Here is a 24,707-nt window from a genome sequence, read left to right as displayed (position 1 = left end):
CTTATGAAACTTTAAGGACCCACCAGTTATTTAATATTTGTACGATTTCAGCTATTTCACGGTTTCAATTTTCTTATCAGTAATTACTTTTTTCCGTAAATTCATTATTTATTGAGTAGTTAATTGAGTGTTTGTTATTCATTTTCATGCATTGATTTTAAAAACAGAGTGTAACTTTAAGTCCACCAAGTGCCTTTTCCTTTTCCCAACTCCTGAATGTTTTCAGGTGTATGTCTTGATGTGCTTTTCTTGTGTAATAATTTCCTTTTCTTTTTTGATGTATGCTTGTTTGTGTAAATATATACAAGAGAGTATTTACGAGTTTGTCATGCATTAACTAGTGTGTTCTATGGCTCTGAATGTAGGATTATTACAGTTGCTTAATCCGTTCGCTCCGTCCTGGTGTCCGTGTCCGGGCTCTAACTCCTGCACCGAGGGAATGTAAAAGTTCGATGAATAAAGACGAAGTTTCGCGTGCAAGACCAATGTCCATACCTGAAGGTTCAAGGTAACATAGGAATATCAATAAAGAATGCTGCATTTATGTAGAATGAGTATATAAGGTCATATCTGGGCTATACATTTGACATGCGCGCTGGGATTAATTGGTACATGTGTTCAGTACATAAAGGCTAAGTGCCGCGCGCAAGACCGCCAATCCGTCTTCAAATTCATGGTTGAACTTAGTGTAATCCTCGTAGGTATAGAATCCGTGTCCGGCCACGCAGGGTTTTAGAATTTATTGGCATACGTCTTTGATACTTAAATAAATCTGCGTCTCTACCTCGACAGTCAAGGTCACGCTTATAGGCTAATAGTATCGGTGTCATGTGCAAGACCAAGGTCTCTACCTCTTACTTCAATTGACAAATGCTTATAGTTTGTTTGGTTCAAACAGTATTTATTCACATTATGTAAATATATGAGCATATTACAATTATGAAGGGAAAATGATTGAAGAGATAAGTTGTTATACAAATACAAATATAAATAATTTAGTTCTTTTAGTTCGTTTACATCAAACATCAATTTGTCTCCATTTGCTCCTGGTCAACAGTATGATCTGTTTTCTTTTTGTGCTATGACGTCATTGAAATTTCCAAAATTAGACGGTATATCATAAATGTTCGGTCGTTTATTTAACCACTAAATAAAACAGTGTTATCCTTTTTAAGATAGGCTTCGATTAAGTAATACTGCTGCATAATAGAGCAAAAGGTGTATGTAAAATAACCACCGCCTTAAGTAGCACGGATGATAATATTGTGATAGCTCACCCAAAGTACAAAGCTTTGAGCGTTTGAAAAAAAAGCAAACGCAAACGATTCTCCATAATTAGAATAAGTTTTACAGGAGACTAACACTGTCACTGAATAATAACACTGTCCTCCGTGCCCTTATTAAACATCGCATTGTCAAATCCAACAAACGAGCCTTGCTTCATTTGATAAATATTGGAGGCCACGATGAATTTTCTAACAAAAAATACACACACGCCAAGGGAGACAACCCCTACAATGACACCAATGACGACGCCGATTATTTCTCCTTGTGTCAGTCCGGATTCTTCGCCAGGGCTTGCTATTAAAAACATAAAACAGAGGTAATTAATTATAATTCATTTCCATCAAACAAAAACAATGATGTACCACCGATATTGACCTAACTATACCATTAAACCTAACATACCGACTTTAATATTAGATATCCAAAATAATATGAAATACTGTATAACACCACAAGTTTCGATACTCCATAAAAGTCATGTAACTGTTGTATTTAAAGTTGCAGAAGTTGTCATTGTCCTTGTCGTGTCAGTCCATGAAACATCCTCTAAAACGCTTCACGTGTTACTAAAAGTCATTAATAAGGTACCAAGCTTGCGGCATCATGGACATGAATTATAATGGGTAACGGATTAACTTTACTATCTAAGTACAAGAAACATAACACCCTACTACGGGTTAAATTGCATTATAACGACCCACAAGTCAACAACCGAGAGATTCCAAAGAATAGAATACCGGTGCTGTGGAGACGGGCTGACAGTATTGTACTTGCGGGTGTTGTGATCCTCAGTCAATCAAACCGAGACTGCTGTTATATGTATTTTCCAGGAATAAACATTGTTCATATCATAGATTTTTAGGTCACATTTAGAACAATGACGACGGAAAACAACCTACACAGATCCTGTCGTGAACCTTTACGCCAGTAGCATTGCAATTATATATTTGTATATATCTTTCAGATAGAAAATCACCATACAACTGGGTGATGCAAAACAAATGTTATTCAAATGTACCGCAGGTTTAGGCTTATGTTTATTTTTCACTAATTGTCTGAAAAAAGTTGTCCTGCTAATACTATCTATATTTGTGTTTGTGATGTAATGTAGGTATAATGTTACTCATTGTATTTATAGTATAGTGAAAGCCATACGCATTATAATTCAGGTTAATCGTTGTTCAAATATAACCTACCGTCGACTTGGCTATTCTTTAACGAGCCAAGGATATTATTTGACGTGCTCCAGTCTGAAAATATTATATCAATGTGAGACTCTAATTAATACATACTTGTACATAATACATGTATTATATGTGTTGTAAAATGGTATTGCCAAAATGCATGAATAAAAACAACAACACACTGAACTGTGTGAAAAAAACAAACAATTTGTTACGTTCGTGTCGCTATTTTACGTTGGTCTACATCGCGGTGCATATGGCGGTGTATTTCCAACCCCTCTTAGCACATGTTTAATGTTTAATGTATAACTACAGTGCATAACACCGCCATATGCACCGCGATGTAGACCAACGTAAAATAGCGACACGAACGTAACAAATTGTTGTTGTTTTTTTTCACACAGTTCAGTGTGTTGTTGTTTTTATTCATGCATTTTGGCAATACCATTTTACAACACATATAATACATGTATTATGTACAAGTATGTATTAATTAGAGTCTCACATTGATATAATATTTTCAGACTGGAGCACGTCAAATAATATCTTTGGCTCGTTAAAGAATAGCCAAGTCGACGGTAGATTATATTTGAACAACGATTAACCTGAATTATAATGCGTATGGCTTTCACTATACTATAAATACAATGAGTAACATTATACCTACATTACATCACAAACACAAATATAGATAGTATTAGCAGGACAACTTTTTTCAGACAATTAGTGAAAAATAAACATAAGCCTAAACCTGCGGTACATTTGAATAACATTTGTTTTGCATCACCCAGTTGTATGGTGATTTTCTATCTGAAAGATATATACAAATATATAATTGCAATGCTACTGGCGTAAAGGTTCACGACAGGATCTGTGTAGGTTGTTTTCCGTCATCATTGTTCTAAATGTGACCTAAAAATCTATGATATGAACAATGTTTATTCCTGGAAAATACATATAACAGCAGTCTCGGTTTGATTGATTGAGGATCACAACACCCGCAAGTACAATACTGTCACTCAATTCGAAACAACTCTTGCCTTCAGTCGATTTTTACTCGTAGACACCCCTCTTAGCACATGTTTAATGTTTAATGTATAACTACAGTGCATAACCTGCATTGTTACAACTATCACTTCATATAGTCAAGGTGTATCAATCAATTGTAATGATGATTTGACGAAATAGTTTTTTGACGATTCTGTTTATTATTTTCATTAAACAAACAAATCAATAATGCAAGAGTTTAGTTAAGAAATCAGAAACTAATATTACCTTCGGTCGTTGCCGTAGATGTCGAGTATGTCACTGATGTCGTTGATGTAAATTCTTAAAAACAAAACCGAAATTCGTTTGAAATTATTTCTGCTATTACATTGATGGCAAGTCGACATACGTCAATTTCTAAACATATGACAACACAAAAGAACTTTTCTTACCATCAGATCATAGACCCATGTGGCCGGATTTCATACGAAATGACGACTAGAACAAATTAATATTCATTCATGTGAACTCGAATGCCAGTGGGATTTTATTGAAATCAAATGAAAAAAGGGCAAAATGATAGTTACAACTTAAACTTGTTACGCCTTAGAATTTTCGAGCAAAGAATAGTTTGGCCAAATTTATTGAAATAATCAGGCATATTACACCTAAACAAATATTGTAAGCGCAGCTTAATCCTGGCTAAATCTTGTTATAAAGGACTAAAACTTGTTTAATTCAAGGGATTCAAATCTATGTAGTCAAGAATATGCAATAGGTGCGTCCATTTGGCTAAAAATAAATTAATAACGTTGTTAACAGCGTCTCTGTTAACTTTAAATGGTGAAATACTCAAAGATATTCTCATACATTTAATAAAACATGTAAAGCTGAAACAGATATCTTGAGCCTTGTTACAAATACTGCAGATGACAAGCGTATCCATTAAACTTCATGAGCAATATATATTTGAAATCAAACGACGATGACGTCAACCTGCTCAACCTTACAAAGCTCTGAACGATCGGCTTATTTACAACTATCGAACGATAGTTACATTTCTAACTTGGTTATTTAAGGAAGCTTCAACCTTCTATATTCGTGAACACTGCATAGGATACATCTATTACATGTGACGTAAAATGGTATTTTCTAAATGCATACATAAAGCAAGAGGGCAAAGATGGCCCTCTATCGCTCACCTGAGTAAAACTTAAATGGCGCTCTAGATATTTCTATAATTAAGGGGAAATAACTCTCGGTTGACTACAGCGATTTGGCTTGTTATCGAACACTTATCAGATGCCCTACACATTCTGACAAATTTGCTGATGGTTGGACACATGCTTGTAGAGTTATTGATCGGACAAGAGCAATTCTAGGTTATTTCTATAATTAAAGGGCAATACCACTCTGTTGACTACAGCGATTCGGCTAGTAATCGAACTTGTCTACGATATGATGCCCATACAAATTTTGGCCAAATTTGGTCATGATCCGACAAAGAGTACTAAAGTTATTGATCGGATACAATACTGGAAGCCTCAAGCCCAAACGCCCGCCGCCGGTACACCGCAGGTGCACCTGTAATACATCCCGGGCGTATAAAATAATGAAAATATGTATTTGTTTTAAAAAATTCAAAAGCCATACAATATTTAAGTTATATAACTTGTCACGTAACAGCAAATTGTTATAGTCAATAAGCTCATGAAGTTGATATAATGAATGATTCTAAAACATTTATATAATTATTTGAAAATTGTAATTGGTGGCAATGTTTTTCTATTAATCAACATTGGGGAAATGAATTTCACAGAGAAATTATTTTAAAAACGGGCAGATAGGTTTTGAAGAGAATATTCCATACAGATATGTAATAAAAAGAAGCCCCGCCCCGTTTTGGTGAAATAATGTAATAGAGGGTCACCTAAGGAACATTTCTGTGAAATAATTTTAAAATCGGGCGACAGGTGTTTTTTTTTTACATATTAACATGGGCTGAAGAGATTCGATAAAGGGTCACCTAAGGATTGTTCCTGTATTTTAAAATAAGGAAAACAGATTCTGAGCAGAAGATTTCAAAGTATTCCATATAGACACATATAGTGAATGGCAACCAGAGTTATGGATTGTACCACTTCAATTGAAGGAAGCTAGAAGGGAACCACACAAGGAACATTCCTGTGAGGTTTGGTTGTATTTGTCCCATTGGAATAGGACGAGACTTGTTCGGAAGGAAAATGTTGACGACGACGGACAATAGCCATATCACAATAGCCAACGCTGAGCACCTTGTGCCCAAGTGAGCTAAAACACGCTGAACTGTTTAAAAATAAACGAATGCGTTACATTGACTTGTTATTCTACATCGGTCTGCGCCGTGTTTGGTGTAGCGGTGTTGTCAACCATCGAATCTTTGTCATTAATTGCGATTTTTACTTTAAATTTGGCACACGATTGCAGATGTTCTGTATGAATAAAAGCATTCAATGCTCCAGCCATTAGTCAATCCCGAATAGCGATTTTCTAACATATCTTTGGTCACCCATCTTAACACATGTCATTATGTGCAGGAACATGTGTAATGTATAATAACGATGCACTGTTACAATTATCACTCATTTGTGCAAACTAATTGTAATGATACTTCAGCGATGAACTTTTTGATTGATTCTAATCGATAAATTTAAGTCGTCCAATACTAATTTTTTAAAGCTAGAGTGTAATTAAGCAATTATTTCTTACCAACAGTCGTTGCAGTAGTTGTCGATGTTGTCACTGCTGGCGTCGATGCCAATTCTTAAAAACAAAACCAATATGCGTTATAAAATTATTTCTACTCTTTAAAGCTGCACTCTCACAGATTTACCATTTTTACAACTTTTTTATTTTTTGTCTTGGAAAGAGCAATTTTTTGCGTTAATATCTGCAAACCAATGATATAAGACTGCTGACAAAAGATCAGATCGCAGATTTTCATATTTCCGTTCGAAAATTAATGTTTTATGGCTTAAACCGTTACTAACGGTTTAAGAAAAATGCATGAAACATCAATTTTTGAACTTAAATATAAAAATCTGCGATCTAATGTTTTGTCAGAAGCCTGATATAACTGGTTTCCATGGATTTTCGCAAAAATTGGCTCGTTCCAAATAAAAAATTTAGAAAGTTGTTAAAACGTTCAATCTGTGAGAGTGCAGCTTTAAATGAGTGCAAGTCGACTTGTGTCAATTTCAGAACACAGAATTTGTTTTACCAGAAGGTCATACGTAGAAAAACATAACAGAACGTTTTAACCAAAAGGTCAAAGAGCCGTGTGGCCAAAATTTCATTCAAAATGACGACAAGTAGAAACATTCATACATGTATCAATGTCAGTATTATATAAAACAATAATTTTACATTATGTTTCGTCTAGCGATTTTAATTCAAACTAGTATACACAGTACTTCGATATGTTTCATAAGATCGTCAAAGTTTTATAAATTTCATTTATGTTAAAATCAACACATATCTGTAGTTTTGTAATAAAGGTCACAAGTCATCCATCCTAATGGTGCAAAGATCTGTAAGTGCATTTAGATATTAAATCGAGATCTTTTCTATGTTTATTTTGTACTGATCCGCCATCATATTACTTTTGCTTGGATACCAGTTTGAATTAACACCTTAATGACGCTACTTATATGATAGGATATATTAAAGGGAGGTAATAAAACGATAAATCAATTATTTAAGTTTTCCTTTATAACATAATGTCTTGATAACAAATCACTTATTAATCACTCGATGAAAACTTTAGGAAATTCAAACGTAGCATTTGTTCAAATGCAACTTTACTAGTTACATTTTTTTGTATTGATGATGGATGAACTACAATTGATGGATGAACTACCTTTGAAATAAATTATGCAATATGCGACTAACAACTACATTACTTATTCTTACCAAATCTTTGGAATATATAGGGGTTGTGTACTGAGAGCTTAGGTAAGGGATATTAAACGTTAATGTAATTATGAACAGTTTAAATCCTAAAAATGCATTTCGATTATTTTATAGTATTTAATTTACATTTTGGAATTCATTTGCAAAATTAGTGTGCTCTCTTTCAGTCTTATTATGCTATTAAAATGCCTATTCAGAAGTTTGAAAAACAAGTTTAGCTAAAATTCATAACTACGGGCAAATCCCTGTAATATACCATCAATAAAAAACAAGACAATGGGAAACATATATACAATTATTTCAGAAATAATCACAAGAACGTTGAAAAAATACGTCATTATAGTTCGTACTGTTATTTTGTAACCATTGGTATATTATATTTTCAATATTTTCTTTTAGGTAAAAGACCTCAAAATTCCAAATATGTGTACCAGTATACATGTATCCTGGTCTCTACTATCATAGTTACAGTTTAGAGATGCAAATGATAATGAAAATACATGCTCAATGTGTATAAAACAGTCTTAATCTGTATTATGCCATATACAAGTGAAAATGATTGAGAATATGCATACATGTCGTTTTATTCCTGAAGTCTCCAACCATTAATAATTCCATTCGTCTAAGTCATAACTGACATAGAAGAACTTGTTTGACGTATGTAAATTGTAAGTGAAACCAATTGAAGGCAGACTGATATTTGGTAAAAATAGAACAGTAATAAATCAAAATCGGCTTGATTGTAAGGAATTTGATTTTAAAAAAGTCTGATATTTTGGACAGGTCAGGTATAAAATAAACAACATATCAGATCACATCAGGGGAATAATATTGAGTAGACCTGGGTTACAAATCTAAATGAATCTGCCTAGTATAATAAATATGAAATATGAACCTTCAAAACTATACGCTTCAATTGCATATGTTACAAAAATCAGGTATTCTACACGTGATTTAAAAAAAAATCATATATTTTATATATCCTTCATAACATGTTTTTATAAATTTGTTGTTTTTTTATAAATATTTTAAACATGGTTCCTCCCTATGCATCAAGAAAAGCAGTGAAAATCAAAATGCTCATTTAGCCCAATGGTATACACGCTGTTACACATGTCAGAGGTTAAGACATTTCCTCCCATTTTGCACCATTTAAGGGCGAAAGTATTTTAATTGCTGAAGATAAAATAAAACAAGTAAGCGTGTTCATTAATGACGCTTTTGTGTATAACCAGAACGAACTAAATGTAACATATCTAACCTTCTGGAAAAAAGTGCACTGAAAAATTGTCCGATTAATGTTAATATTGACCGATGTCCTTTGACCAATTTCTTTTCTTTCTTTTTTGCAATTTTCACTAGATTAAAAGTTTCAACTAAATGGCTATGTGAATACGTGACCTTTCATTAATTTCCTTTTTATGCTAACCCTTTAATTGGCAGATAACGGTCCTCTTATCCGAACAAGGGAACCAGTCCCAGCTCCCTCCCGTAGATTGTCCAATTCCAGCACATAATGTGGCATTAGAAAAAGACGACTCGTCTGAAATAAGATATGTTTTTGACAGTATCGACCAACCAACGGATTGATAATTTAGTAAAATGGCGTATCCATTTTACTTTACCATCTCAAACTTTTCAATTACTTTTCATAGTGTTTATATACATGATTTCATAACATTTTATAACTTATAGAAATGATATGAAAATAGAATGACGTGAATTATAATAACAACGTCATTAAAACGTCCATATTAATATAGTTTGTACGCAACAGTTAGAATAAGTCAAATAAGAATCCTTAAATGAAATGCATTTAATCAATTTAGGTGAGGAAACAGATTAATGGATCAAAATAAAACAAGGAATGACATTACAGTAAAGAATATTCATAAGGTCATACATTTCTGGATACAATTTGTTCCCCTTGTAAATTGGTAGGATTGTTGACTGAATCAAGTCAAAGCACTGAGGTGCTTGATCGGCCATTGGCAAGAACAGCATACTTTCAACGTAAATGAACAAAGCAAGACATGGATGGCTCGTAGAAAGCAAGACGTGTTGTAACAGAAACTTTAAAACAAACAGTAAATTATTTAACAAGTATGAGGTAGCACTAACAATATTTAATGACGTCATAGACTAATTTCCGCCAAAACAAAAGGAGCTTATAACGATAACAACACCAACAATTGCATATGGTCCATTTGCTTTGTTTTGTATAACATCCCAATATGTTTAAATTAAAACCTTCTATGTCGGCACAGGAAGCTGCAACTGGTTGGTGGTGTTTTAAGACATTTTGCACGGAATAAATATAATAATTTTACAATGCATCGTGGCCCCCACTTTAACAGAGTTTTGTCATTGCCTAAGGCATATACATATATGCAAGATGCTCTAAATACGTCACTCACTGAAAGCAATACTATGCATGAATTAAAGGGGCTGTACTCCGTATGATAAAATAGCGAGAGAAAAAAAGAAATTGTCGAAAACTGACATAAAATTGGCATCGATTTGTACAATGCATTGAAAGTTACTAACTGAAGTAACACGTAGTTTAAAGTTTATTAAAGTTTAGCAGTTATTTCGTATTTTTCCATTAAAAAAGATTACTGGGTATGTCTACCAGGTAGAATTTATTCATTATGCGTGATTGGCTAGTCGGTGTTATCACGTTATATTACCGAGGTAGGTATATAGCTTAATTATGTCACCCAATTAAAGTAATCCGTAGTAGCTCAGTGGATAAGACGCTGGACTGCAATTTTGGCCACACGGGTTCGAATCCGGTCTCCGACACAATTTTTTTTTACATTTTGGTACTCTTTTTTTTACAATTATGATATCAAAGCGTAAAACATTCTATTAGATAATGTCCTGAGATTCGTTACAAAAAAAATCTTTTTTGGTTCCAATCTGGTGTACCGTCCCTTTAAAGATAAATTGCTTTATCAAGTGAACAATTTGCGATCAGTTTCTTACAGTATAAAAAAATGGACAAATTTAACGCAATATCAAAAAGCAAAAGGGGAAAAAGGGCGAAATATAGTCAAATATATTTAGTTGTGTTAAAAAAGAATAAACAATTGTGAACCTGTGAAGTCTTTACACAGAAACTCATGTTCAATCTTTCGCAATTAACATGATCACGCTTATCCTGTATTGTCAGCTTGTCCGCAACTTAGAGCGACCAAATAAAAAAGATCAGATTTTCTGTCTTGTGCGCGCAAACAACTCTGTCCGAAAACAGAAACAAAAACAGTTACAAGTTTAATCTTTGCTAAAACATAGCTGCTCTTTTTTACTGCACTGATAATTTCATATAAATAATGTCTTTGCAAAAACAATAACTTTTTTTACCCCAACATATAACCATAATTGTAATTTGGTTTGCAGTAAATTCCAAATCGAATGTCGGTTTTTCGTTCGTGAAATTTAAGTTTTATTTGTGGTGTGATGATAATTTGACAATTAACACAAACTTAGAATGACATACCATTTTTAAATCTGTTATATCTGAGATGGGACTCGTCAGCCATAATTTTCATCTTGTTACCGTTTCTCATCACCGGAAGCCACATTGAGGTGTTATGGGGTTTCCGCAAACCGATCAATAAACCTGAAATATGTGTCTTGTTGATCAAAATATGGAATTTAATAAATCTACGAATTCCCCCACCCCCGAATTTCCTGCGCTTGAAACTCATTTGTTTGTGGAGAGGATCAGAAATCGATTGTTATAAAAGGTTTTAAAAACGATAAGATTACGAAACATATTTGAAGCACTATTAATCTAACAAACACAACTGCTGCTCGAATTGGATGTCTTTGAAGACGTATTTCCTTTTGCGTTAACTGTATTTAATGCTGAATTTAAAACTTAGATTAAAAGACGAATCTGCAAAGAGAAAAACAATTGGCTATATTTAAGATCGAAAAAGGTTGGGTGTTTCAATTAGAAAGTGTGTACAACTTACTATATAGAAAAAGTTCTTCTTCCAGTGACGTAGGTAACGACATTGTGGCGTCTAACTGTGAACAAATCTCAGCGCCCTGTTGGCTTCTCATCGGTTGGTCGATAATCCGATAACACTTTTTGGTGTCTGGGTAGTCGTGCCAACCAGTGTAGCAATTCGATGAATCCTGATCTGACCACACGATTCACAATTAGATTATCCAAGTTTGAATGTTTGTTAAGACACAAAATAAATACATAGTGTTTCATATGTTGAATGTGTTTGTTACGTTTTGAGAGTGTTACATGATATATGAAACTACACGGACAAGCCCAGTAACCGACAGTTCGAACGAACTCCTGTATTATGCAAAAACATAATAAAAACATTGGAAACTATAGGGACAAACCATGACACTGTTTGGAGCTACACGGAATAAGACCAAAAACACGACTAACCAAAAAGTAACAGGCGAATAAACAATTCCCCAAACCACCACGTTTAAAATTCGATACAACCTGGACACGACCAGACATAAATTATTTATGGAGAAGCTTAACGAACACTTATGTAATTTTTAAATCAAAGTTATTTTTCTATTTACCAAGCATGACTTCCACTTCGCACAACGTTAAAAATTCCCTCTTGTCTTTGAGACTTATCTTAACATATCTGAAAAAGAAAAAAGAAGAAATATATTACAATATAATGACCATATTTTGCAGTAAAACCAAAAACCGAAAATGAGAAAAATACAGATCTAGTTTTACGGAAAAACTCATAAACAAAAGCCATCACTTAGATATAGATGGAACTTTTGTTCAGTGGGTTACATTGTGAAATATTGTGTGATATATAGGAATCCCACCTGCCCCTTTTTCCATCAACAGGAATTCGCGTTATATATGGAACGGATGAATCCGTGTTCCTATACACTATGTCACTGTCCATAGTGCTATCACTGACGCTGCTAATGTAGACAACAAAGCCGCGAAGTCGATTGCTGCAACCTAGCATGAAACATAACAGAAAATAGCAGTTTCGGTACATATAAATCACTTTTGAAATCTGATAGTGTTAACATGCTACCTCTGTTGCTGCTACTGGTACGACGACGACGACGACGACTACTACTTCTACCACTACTTCTACCACTACTACTACCACTTCTACTACTACTACTACCACTACCACTACCACTACCACTACTACTACTACTACTTCTACTACTACAATACTACTTCTTATACTACTACTACTACTACTACTAGTTCTTCTCCTATAATTCCTACTTATAATGTTATTGCAACTGAATCGCCGAGGTTGTTTAAATTAATAAAGTATCTGTTGAGTCACTTGGAAAGGGATTACGTACAATCTTGTCTGTTATACACGACGATATCCTTTATTGGATACATTTGTTCAAGATCAACCTCCCACCAGGCACCGAGATCATTCTTTGTGTGGGTACAACAAAATTCATCGAAGTAATGTCCATTTGTACAACCATCCACTCCTTTTCTACTATGGCCTGCCATATGATAAAGGCTTGACGTCCGAGTGGTTTTGTTCAAAGCTAGGTTTACACCTAAAAGTAAAGCATGAAATGCAGTTTTAATTTGGAATTTATTATACGAATACATTGTTGTTTCATAATTGAACATTATGCACAGTAATGGCAAATGTTTCATGATACAGGTAAACGACAATCAATTGGAAACATGATTCAAGTGTAATAAACTTAATCAATTGTTCCCGGTTTTACGAAACTTAACGGCGGTTATTGCTAAACGTTAATAATAATACGAGGGCATAGCCAGAAGTTCATGGCAAAGCTTGATAAAATGAAAACAATATGCAGCATATCTTTAAATATTTCATACAATAATAATCAGGTAATTTGAAAATAGGAATGCGAGTTTCATCGTATAGCATGTTTTTACGGCAACGTAGTGATCACTATGGAAACAGGTCGTCGCGCATTCCTCCGCAGTTCCTAAAATAACCCATGACAATATCTTGTTTTGTTGACCAATCACATTGAAACCAATAAAACGGCGCGAAAGTTTGCACATTTTGCGTGACGTCAACAACGTGTGATGACGTGAAGTTTTAAGTCAGTGCATTTGTTTGTTTATTTTAAAGGAAGCATTTTAGACAGAACGGTATAGTTAATTTTTGTTTAAAATGACGCCAGAAGACAGATTGAAAAAACGGGCAGTGATACAGTTCTGTGTGAACCTAGGAAAAACTCCATCGCAACCACTTAAACCGATGAATGAAGCATCGAGTGAAACTCCAGGGAAGCGAATGCTCGTGTAAAAGTGGCACAAGCGGTTCAGTGAGGGGCGGGACAGCATTTGTGACGACATGAGGTCTGGGCGACCGGTTTCACAAACTACGGAGAGTGACGTCGAGGCCGTGAAAAACATCGTTGACGCTGATCGTCGAGTCACTCTTCATGAAATAGGCAAGATATTGGACATGAGTTATGGGTCGGTACGGAGGATAATGAAAGACAGTTTGAAAATGAGTCGAGTGAGTGCGCGTTGGGTTCCACGGCTGCTGACAGAAGATGAGATGAGCAGACGAGTACGGGAAACACGCCGATTCTTAGCTCGGTACGAAAAAAAAGGAAACCGTTTTCTTGAGAAGATCACTTGCGATGAAACCTGGCTGAGACAAAACAGCAAAGCAGTCAATGGAAGACTACCGGTTCCCCGCCTCCGAAGAAGGCACAATCATCCCGCTCGACAGGAAAGCATATGTTCATTGTCTTCTTTGATGTGCACGGTGTTATTCTACTCCATGCAGTTCCACAGGGCCAATCTGTGACAGGTGCTTACTATTCTAAGGTAAAGTGATATATAACAAAATTCATTTTTATCAATATTTAGTTCTTGAGTAAATCTGCATAAAACAATGTTTAAAAAAGTTTATGATTAAAAATATGGGATTGAATAAGTGTTAGTTTTAATTATGATATTTGATGAAGTACGCAAAACGCGACAAATGCATTATTTTATTAGCCTCACTTATGTTCTCCATTTGAGGAATTGAGGCGTGACTTGTACAGGGCGATGGCATTAAAGAGACCACAGGCGTTGCATGATGGGTGGATTCTTCACCAGGATAATGAACCAGCGCATAGATCGGAGGAGGCCCAGACTACCGCGACAGTCCAGCTTAAAGCGGAGTTCCTTCCCCACCACCCTTATTCGACGGACCTAGCACCATGCGCTTTTGCCCTTTTTCCGAAACTTAAATGTGAACTGAACGGTAAAGGTTTCAATGACTTTCAGGAACCACAGATGAAGCTCAGACACGCCTGTATTCTTACAAGTCAGAGTGGTTCAGTGACATTTACCGGCAGTTGGTAGAGAGACATCGACGTTTTATTGCGGCGAACGGCTCTTACTTTGAGAAGTTATGACGTTGACGTCAGATTCTGACGTTTGAACTGCGGGGGCTATACTGACTTCATGTTAATGAAAAAGCTGTAGTTTCCTTTATATTGTATGTATCAGTTTGAAATTTTATATGTCATTTACACCTGAAATAGATTTTATAGTGAGCTGACGTTCGTTGAAAAATGTAAAAATGTGTTCATTTTATTAAGCAATTCCACGAACTTCTGGCTATACCCTTGTACATTATGAGTAAAATCGAGCGAAAAATATCATAGAACATTTGTTAGATATGTATCAAACCAAATCACACATATTCGCACACCTACACGCACTGTCTGAAATTTGGTAGCAGTTTACCTGTTTTCTGTTTTACCTCGTCTGCACCGGATTGGTTTGTAATTAAAATAAATCTCATACACTATATACTATCAGTTGTTTATGACAAAATCGATGTACGCATAATGGTTGAATGTGTGTCAAAATGTTAATAAATAGAGGACTCAGTGTAAGGTCGTATTTATGTCACTCATGATGATAGAAAATGTAAGGTTTAACGTGAAAATATGCTTTTCCTGACACTCGTGACAAAAACAAATATTGAATCAACAAGTTTTTTGTTTCTTTTAATATGATTATAATCGGAGTGTTATTGCTACCTGAATCTTATTTCTAAATACCTCCTCCCCTTTTGACACAACACATTTGCTACGCTGACAACCCACATGCAAAAGTTTTATCGCTTATGATGAAGCTGTCATTTCTACCCCGGCTTGTGAAGGTATAGTTTTAGAAGAGTTTTTACCCTTGTACATTATGAGTAAAATCGAGCGAAAAATATCATAGAACATTTGTTAGATATGTATCAAACCAAATCACACATATTCGCACACCTACACGCACTGTCTGAAATTTGGTAGCAGTTTACCTGTTTTCTGTTTTACCTCGTCTGCACCGGATTGGTCTGTAATTAAAATAAATCTCATACACTATATACTATCAGTTGTTTATGACAAAATCGATGTACGCATAATGGTTGAATGTGTGTCAAAATGTTAATAAATAGAGGACTCAGTGTAAGGTCGTATTTATGTCACTCATGATGATAGAAAATGTAAGGTTTAACGTGAAAATATGCTTTTCCTGACACTCGTGACAAAAACAAATATTGAATCAACAAGTTTTTTGTTTCTTTTAATATGATTATAATCGGAGTGTTATTGCTACCTGAATCTTATTTCTAAATACCTCCTCCCCTTTTGACACAACACATTTGCTACGCTGACAACCCACATGCAAAAGTTTTATCGCTTATGATGAAGCTGTCATTTCTACCCCGGCTTGTGAAGGTATAGTTTTAGAAGAGTTTTTTCAGTGCAAATATTTTATGAACAATTATCAATGAAATTTTATCAATGTTTACATGTTCTAAATAATAAGTGTTAAAATGAACAGGGCATGACTCCATTACCAAATATTGCCGCAAGTGTATGTGTAAGAACACCTAATACCTTTCCAATATGTTTTCCATTCCGTTTGTGCAGAAGACCACAATTCTAAAGTTGCTCCATCCAGCGCCTTTACCGCCGAAGACATAAACTGATTTCGTCCATATAATTCTCCTCGGCCGACTTTGACTTCAGAATTATTCCAACTGACCCAAAAGGCTTTAAAGACCGTTGCACTGGTGACAACATCGAGGCGTGTTTTGTAGAGAACTTCAGTTGTCTCGACATCTTTAATTGTGCATTGTGTGGAATATTTTCCGCCGAGTTTAATTTCGTAGTGAACAATGTCGTTTTTGCCTGTCAGTCTTAGAAGCGCAGCTGATTCACCGCGGAATTCGAATTTATAGGCATTGTGATATTTGGACAGAAATGGTGCGGTCACATATTCTCCTCCAGCGGAACCATGTTTCACAATCAAGAACCTTTCTGCAACAAAAATGTATGATAAAGGTTATAGGCTATTTCATATATATTTTACATTTTCCGGATAACCTTACTCTAATTAGCAATCAGTTTGATATTTACCTGCTGTTTTGCATGTGAAGTTGTGTCTTTCCAAGCAATCGGCAGTATGCATCGCTTCAGTTTTAACACTGATGAGCGCACATGAGGGTCCCGTCATTTTTTTGGCAGTAGCAGCTTTGGTTCATATTAAAAACATGTTTAGCTTATATTTATTAATTCAAACCTCCGACTTGAAATCAATCATGAAAAAGTCTGCAGGGTATTAATACAAGCTTATTTATTCATTTAAATTCTATATGATTTGCACATACTTGAATTTTCCCGACAGTGGGGCGACTATAAAACAACGACTGAGAAAAAACTATCGGTACTATGCTCGTGATAGTTTAAGTATCATCAAACGCAACACTAATACATTTTAGATTACCTTACTGTATATCATCCAGTTATTAAACGTTGTTTGTTTATAAACATAAGCAAATAAAACCAATTTTAGCAGGGATTGAACAAATCGTTGCCAACATTAAAGACGTGACGATCTCAATTAAAAGGCTATGAGGTATTTTTTATTATAGTCATTAGGTTATAATAACCATGTTTGCATTGGCAACATAAAATTGAAAATGGAAACGGGATTCCTTTAATAAATTATCATGTTAATTCTGTTACCATGTATACCATTTCATCCCTCTATCTTTGATATAGTAGATGAATACATTTTTAATAGTTGTGTAATGAATTTTGAAACACTCTACAAATGAATCTATAAACATTTGCTCACAATCTAAGGCGTTAGTAATAATTTTCGGTATATTTATACCAGATAATGACTTCCACATGTCGAATATGATTCCCAACCATTGCATTTCACTTTCTGAAACAAAAATCAATGTTGTGTATGATAGTGATATATTTCCAACTTTTAGATGCATTACATTTGCTCACATGCTAAGGCATCCAGAATAAACATCGGTACATCAAGACCAGATAATTGCTTCCACTGTGTGGTGTTCATGTCGTATATGATTCCGAGCCATTGTATTTCACTTTCTAAAACAGAAATCAATGGTGTTAATGATACATACATACCTTCAAATTTTTAAAATACAACCAAATACGCTTATCAAATTGTCAAAAACAAGAACAATAACAAGCTCAAAATTAACCTTACCGTTGAAAACACCTATTCCACTTTCCATAGTTGGTACGAAGACACTTGCTCCTTCGTTTTGACAAACATTTACAGCGTCGGCAAATGTTAACTGTTCGTATCCGGATCTCTGACAGGCTCCTGTGTTAGGGTCCTCATCCCAGCCATTCTTACAGATCGAAGAATTCGTGGCAGACTTATCCTTGTGTCCTTGGTTTGTAACTACTTAAATAAATTAATGAGCACAATTTTTTAGTACTGTTTGATCTAATTGAGGTTTTCCAACTACAATCCGTATGCACTATATTTCTGTGTATGACTATTTTAATTAAGAAAGCAAATAATCCAGAAGTTTTTTTCAGAACTCATGTGTCACTATCATTCACACAAAGAGAGGCATATTACATTCTGTACATTCAAACGCATTACAATTCTTCGGTTTGCAAAGGAGTGTAACATTCTTAATTTTTTATCAATGAATGATTGTTGATTCAACCAATCAACAGGACCCAATTTCTCTACAGTTCTTAAGTCCCTTATAACAGGATTTAACTTTATGTTTTATATACTCCTTTTAACATTTTAATACTTAAGATAAAAAGTATCGTTACGATTATCACAATAAACCATTTTTCATTTATAAAAAAATCGCTATAAGTATGTATTTTGGCTCACTGAAATAAGCAACTTAAGCCTGTTAAGCTTAAGAAGTTTCGAGAAAATGGGGCCTGAATTACAAGTGCAGCATCTACAGCCTGTCATACATGACTTAACACATCATAGAAACTGCCTCCCACCATCAGCGATTTGTCTTGTCCTTTAATGTTTCATTTGGAAGAGGTGTGCTCATGGTTTATCTTCTACCGATCAATCAAATTGAGGCTTTACATAAGACTAACAAGAACTTCGCTTCGACGAACGAACTCTCTAAGAGTCGTTGTTTGTGTAGTTCAAATTGACTTCGGTGCAATTGCATCGCGATCGCGCTTTTTGTAACTAAATGATAATGATCATTACCGGTGCAATGCGGTATGCTACAGAACTGCCATCGAACATTCGGGTTAGTGGTGTAGCACCAAGGTTGGCCCTCTCCTCTTGGATCGCGACAGTAATTTTCAGCCTCGTGTTGGTTTTGACCACCAGCAAATGTGTCATCATGGTAACCGTGATTATGCGGTATGTCAAGGACCCATCTCTGGCATTCGAGGCCTGTTTCAGTGTGGTTTACAAGTCCTAGCCATTTTGTCGAGTCAGTTATGCAGTTTGCTAAAAACAATGAGACAAATAAAGTCAACAAGTAATGATTTACATGTAGATTAACTTCAACAGTTAGGCAAAAGAGCAACAACAACATCAAAAACACCGATCAGACATATTTGAAAATTAAGGGTCTGGCATTTCCTTTCTCACTTTATATAACTTAAATAAGGTAACCCCAAATGAGTCCTCCGTGCCCGATCAAGTGCGGCAGCACGTTTTTTTATGAATAATTATTTATATTTTTGTTTCTGCGAGTGTAGAAATATATGTTTTTGCGTCATTCATTCGCGGTATGAATATGGCACCTTGATTCAATCATGTTGTCTTAAGACCCTTATCAATAATACAATGTAAATTTCATGGTCAAGCCAAGTATCCAACATGCTACTAAAACCCCTATTTTTAACCAGCAGCCAATTGTATAAACAATGGTAAATAATTACCGCAATTAATTCCGTCGTTAAAATACCAAGCCGGTAAAAGAAATCTCCAAGGCGATAAATTTAAGAAATATATAAAAATATAAAGATAAGAGGGATGTTTTACCTGCGGTAAATTTAACCGAACTGTCCCATAATGCACTAGAGTGGCGTCATTTTTCCGCACAACTGGCAAATTTGAAATATTATTTTTATAACAAAAACTTACCTGATTATAGAGATTATTTAAGTTCGTTTTTATTTTGATAAAAGTCTTTGCTAACGACAGACTTAATGATGAACATTAAAGCGGCCCTTCAATCTACATGGTAAATAATCAACAACATACATAGTATTTATAAGCTCCTTCCACGGCTGATGAATAAAACACATGCAGCCCTTCAAGGGGTTAGCTCATTTTGAATACAGGGGTGTAACACCTTACTTTATACAAAACGGTCATCGAATACCGCATAAAAATGCGAACATGATTGTAAGATTATGCAAATAATAATGGTAAAATATATCTGAATTATTTAAAAACAAATATAAACTGACAAGAAATTATTTTTGCTAAACCGAAATACAGAGTATCACTTTGAATTAACTTAAAATCTTATTGGTTATATTTATGTTGGTAAAATTATGTTCTCAACTTAATAATAATGTATAGTTTCGCTTAATATGTCATCATTGTTTCTGTTTGAAGTAGACCTGCAATCGTGTGTTGATATTGAACCAGTTCGTTGAATTTTGAATGAAATTGGAATTATTTTAAAGCTAAACAAGGTAATACCTTCTTCAGTTTTTGCGTCACTGTTTCTGCACATGGAATTAGTTCTGTGAATAATATACGGCATCAAATTGGTCACACAGTGGTTTTAGACGTTCTCCTACCTCGGCAAACTTGACTTTTATCCATATGGATGTAATGGAATAGGTTTCTATTCACGTATTTTTAATTTGTCTTTCAAACCGTCGAGTTGGAAATCAAACGTTTGTTTATGTCTGGTCGGCCTTCTAGATTCCAGTATTAGGACGGTAAATCAATTTAATTACCTCTTGGGGGAGGGTAAAAGATACTACGGTAAATAGCTCGGTAAAATCATGATTTTTTTTATACAATAACTTACCACCAACTCACCAGAGAAATAACCGCCGGTAAAATATTACAACGTGTAAAATTGTTTATACAATTGGCTGCAGAAGGCAAGAATCAGCAGACTCTAAACCAGTGAACCAGGGACGTACAACGTACTAACAACACAGGCAGACGCCACAAGCATCGGATTATTTCTAGCAATAAATTTTTGGGTCACCGCATTGGAACCGCTAGCAAAACAGGGGTTCACTGTGTGTTTGAAACAGTAAATATGTACGAAACCCCACCCATTGGTCCTGACATAAATCGTTACTAGTAAATTTAGAAATGTCAAATTGTATGTCCGTGAAGTGATTAACAATAACTTACAGTTTTCTGGCGTGAGCTTTTTGCCGGTCCACCCATTGTCTGAAATGATACTTTTTGTTTAAGTAAAAGCGATAATCACCTTTATATCGATTGAATCATATTATAGTAGGGTGGTCCTTTGAAAGCACATGTAATATGTGAAAATAGCAGTTTTGCTTTGAGTAAACTGTTAATTGGCAATGATGAAATGTGCAACATTGTCAACATGTGTTACTTTACAAGACTATGAATATTACAATGTTATAATGTTTTTACCTTTCATTATACAAGTCACCATAAAACTTCTAAATGGAAACATTCTTTATAGAATAAAAAACTGTTTAATTATAAGCAAAATTGAAATATTCCTAAATAAGTTTAAAAAGCAACACACATGATGTAACTGTAGTTTACTGATTTTATATAACAGTAGAACATACAAAGTTAGTTTTAACTGTTAAGCTTATTAAAGTTAACTATATAACATAGTTTTGTAACTCTAGAGTTTAGCCTTGTAACTGCATATCATGGGATTGTAACTGTAGATAACTGAGTTTTTCTAATTATAGAGAATAAGTTTTGTAAACTCTAAGGCATATATGTAACTGAAAAGCATAGTTTAGTGACTGTAGGGTATAGGTTTTGTGACTGTAGAGCATAGTTTTTCAAATGTTGGGCATAGGGTTTTTGACTTTAGAACAAGGAAATGTGTTACTATGGAGCATTTTGTTTTGGTTTTGTTATTGTAAGGTATAGGTTATTCTGACTGTATGGCATGGTTTCTTTACTGTATATAATATATTTTGTAACCTAAGAGCATAGTTTTTTATTGTACAGTGTATTTGTGTGTACAAGTCTTGTAAAAGTAAAGCATATTTTGTGTACCTTTAGAGCGCAGGTATTGTAATTGTTAAGCATACATGTAACCTAGCGGTTTAGTTCTGTTGCTGCAGGGCTTAGGTATTGTGATTGTAGAGTACAGTTATGTATATGTAGAGTATAGAAACTGTAACTGTACAACCTTTGTCTGTAAATTTAGAGCATCTGTGCAACTGTTAGGTACAGGTTTTGATACTTTAGAGCATTTTTTATCCTTTTAGCACAGGTTTTTAAAATATCGAGCATAGATTTTGTTACTGTGCGTTTTGTAACTGTACAGCATTGTTCTTGTTCCTGTGGCTTATAGTTTGTGTAGCTGTAGATCATAGTTTAGTAACTGTATGCCATAGTCTTTGTAACTGTAGACAATAGTTTTTGTTACTGTAGACCATAGATATTGTAACTGTAGAGCATAGTTTTGTTACTACAGAGAACGTGTTTTGAACATTTTGTTTCTTACATTCAAACACTTGGACCTCGCAAAGTGCAAAACTAACGTCTTGTTTTGGAATATCAATCCGCACATACCTGAAATCAATTTGAAAACCGCACAGTATGTTATTATTTATTTTAACGCAAAATTTGTACAATTTATCGGAATGCTTTGACCTTATCTGACCTAAATAAATATTCTGTTTTGAACCATTGTTAAGGTAAACTGCAATTTGTTTACGCATTTGCTTAAACAATTATTACATATTGATAGAAAAAAACACACACCAAAACTTTAAACTATATAAAAAAAGATATTTACTGTACGGAAAAAGATCGTGACATTGACATTCAGTAACGGGTTCAAACTGCACGAGGTATTTCAAATAGATCGTGTAATTCTCATTAGCCTTTACCTGCCAGTAATTGGTGTATCTAAGAGCACTGTGATAATCGTCTGTGGCCGGTCTGATGTCTCTGTGTAAACCAGGTCAGTGTCGTTCTTTGAGCCTGTGACGTTACTAATAAATAGCCGGAAGTCCCTCATTTCCGTCGGACATACGGCGCCTGTTAAAATAAGTGTTTCTGGAAACTGTATATGATGTCGAAATAAGGATTAGTAAGTTAGTAGCAATTTAGCGATAAGAATCTAAACATTTCACTACAGAATGGTGTATGAACCTAGAGGACAAATAGCATAAACTTTTGTCACCGATCTGCATTTTGTTCTACATAATTCCATAACATTGAGATGATAAAATTTGAGTGCACCATTTTCCACGTAATTACAAAATATCGAGTTTATACTTACATCCTTCTTTAAAACGTCTATGTATAACAATAGAACTGATGGTAAACGGAATGCCAAGATCCAGTTGCCACCAGGGATAAGAACCAGTTATTATTCCACAGCAGCCTTTAGAAATATCCCTGTCAACACAATCGTCTATTAACTGATATCCCTGGTCTCCGGAGGACACTGCAATCATCTTCCCAAGAGCTATATTGTACTCTTAAACAAGAAATGTTTCACTAATAAGGTTACGTTGTTTTACTTATTAAATCGCTTTTATTTCAGCGAAGACACATAGTGTTTCATTATATCATATTTGAAATTTGATATTATTGCTGATAAAAAAATGGTGATTTTTTACTGGTCATGATATTAAGATGACAATTTCAATCAAAATGTAGTACACAGCCAAATGTAAAACAAAACATATAAAGCATACGCTATTTTTGTGTAAATAGTAAACTTTGTCTATATCATAATGTTTTTACCTGGTCCCTTTTGACAAACTGCCCGTCTTTTAAAGCCACAAGGAATGTCATCCCATTCTATGATTAAGGAGCGATTGTCGCCGGAAAGATATGCATCATGTGATGCCGTTGCCATTACAACACAGTTTTCCGAATAAACAGTCCCAACTTCAAAGTTATTAGGCGAACCATGCATCCAGTAGCCTTTAGTAGTCTGTGAAATGTATGTGACGCAGATTTTGAAGCATTTTGATAATGAGGTCAACGCTAGAATTTGCACGAGTATAAATAAACAAACCATTGCATTTAATATACTAATCAAATGAACAAAAGCAGAATGTCGAATGAATGCTCATATTTTAGTAAACCTTATATATGTAGTACAAAAAGGTTAGACTACCTGACTGGTTCCCCTTTGCCAAACGTAGTGGCCTTCTTTCTCTCTGTCATTGAGACCTGTCCAAATCCATCTTTCAGATTCCTTGTCGCTCGTTGTTCCGTAGGTGGCTATTTCAAATTTGTAATTAAGGTTTGTGAAAGGTTTAAAAGTAAAGGAAATAATAAAGGATGACATTTACTAGCAACAGGGAATATTTGTTATGTGTTTATAGTAGTCAGTCTACATAAAAAAATGAGTCTCAAATAGGCATGGAGACAGTGTAAAGTGATAATAATCAACTGAGTTGGAAGTCTGTTACAAAGACACAAATTAAATATCATACTTGCAAGCATGGTCATCGTTTCATTTGTAACAGCATCCACAAGGATAGCATTGTCGTTTGCACATAACGTCCGCGCCTTATACCAGTCAACAAGCATTGGTATTTGTCTGTAGCATAGACCATTCTGCTGGCTCAGATCGTAGGAATTTGATATGTCACATTTGAAGGTTGCTTCAGAAATGAAAAATGGATGGATGAACTGCGATAAATATTAGAATTAAACGAAGTTCTGATAGTAGCCCTTCTCTTTTTTTACCGTATAGCCATTAGCCCGTATTGAAGACAAGGATCTTCACGAGTCAATTTACCATACAAACAAGATCACAGACTAATTACAAGACTCTTGGTGTGCATTGAACAACTGTTGACGAAAATATATCATAT

General features: G+C 34.7%; 1 protein-coding gene across 5 annotated transcripts in view; it reads right to left on the bottom strand.

Moving 5' to 3' along the window:
• Positions 1–880: 880 nt before the first annotated feature.
• Positions 881–24,707, bottom strand: part of LOC128234708 (uncharacterized) — a 52,002-nt gene continuing 28,175 nt past the window's right edge. The window contains exons 13-36 of one of the 5 annotated variants that reach the window (XM_052949130.1): positions 24,324–24,494; positions 24,002–24,108; positions 23,623–23,815; positions 23,153–23,353; positions 22,758–22,908; positions 22,370–22,437; positions 21,052–21,090; positions 18,919–19,167; positions 17,923–18,126; positions 17,697–17,801; positions 16,812–16,925; positions 16,290–16,712; positions 15,707–15,742; positions 15,139–15,174; positions 12,747–12,959; positions 12,240–12,381; positions 11,976–12,043; positions 11,393–11,563; positions 10,912–11,034; positions 8,839–8,952; positions 6,207–6,260; positions 3,747–3,800; positions 2,484–2,537; positions 881–1,581 (exon numbers count right to left, since the gene is read on the bottom strand). In XM_052949130.1, coding sequence (XP_052805090.1) covers positions 1,367–1,581; positions 2,484–2,537; positions 3,747–3,800; positions 6,207–6,260; positions 8,839–8,952; positions 10,912–11,034; positions 11,393–11,563; positions 11,976–12,043; positions 12,240–12,381; positions 12,747–12,959; positions 15,139–15,174; positions 15,707–15,742; positions 16,290–16,712; positions 16,812–16,925; positions 17,697–17,801; positions 17,923–18,126; positions 18,919–19,167; positions 21,052–21,090; positions 22,370–22,437; positions 22,758–22,908; positions 23,153–23,353; positions 23,623–23,815; positions 24,002–24,108; positions 24,324–24,494 — 3,305 coding nt within the window. In that variant the 3' untranslated portion in view covers positions 881–1,366. Of the gene's footprint in view, positions 1,582–2,483; positions 2,538–3,746; positions 3,801–6,206; positions 6,261–8,838; positions 8,953–10,911; positions 11,035–11,392; positions 11,564–11,975; positions 12,044–12,239; positions 12,382–12,746; positions 12,960–15,138; positions 15,175–15,706; positions 15,743–16,289; positions 16,713–16,811; positions 16,926–17,696; positions 17,802–17,922; positions 18,127–18,918; positions 19,168–21,051; positions 21,091–22,369; positions 22,438–22,757; positions 22,909–23,152; positions 23,354–23,622; positions 23,816–24,001; positions 24,109–24,323; positions 24,495–24,707 lie in introns of those variants that run through there. The other 4 variants (XM_052949131.1, XM_052949133.1, XM_052949132.1 and 1 more) reach the window with 4 other exon arrangements.

This window comes from Mya arenaria, chromosome 5, assembly GCF_026914265.1.
Source record: "Mya arenaria isolate MELC-2E11 chromosome 5, ASM2691426v1".
Taxonomy (NCBI): Eukaryota; Metazoa; Mollusca; class Bivalvia; order Myida; family Myidae; genus Mya; species Mya arenaria.
Note: the sequence above shows the minus strand (reverse complement) of the source record. Positions and strands in the feature narration are given on the sequence as shown.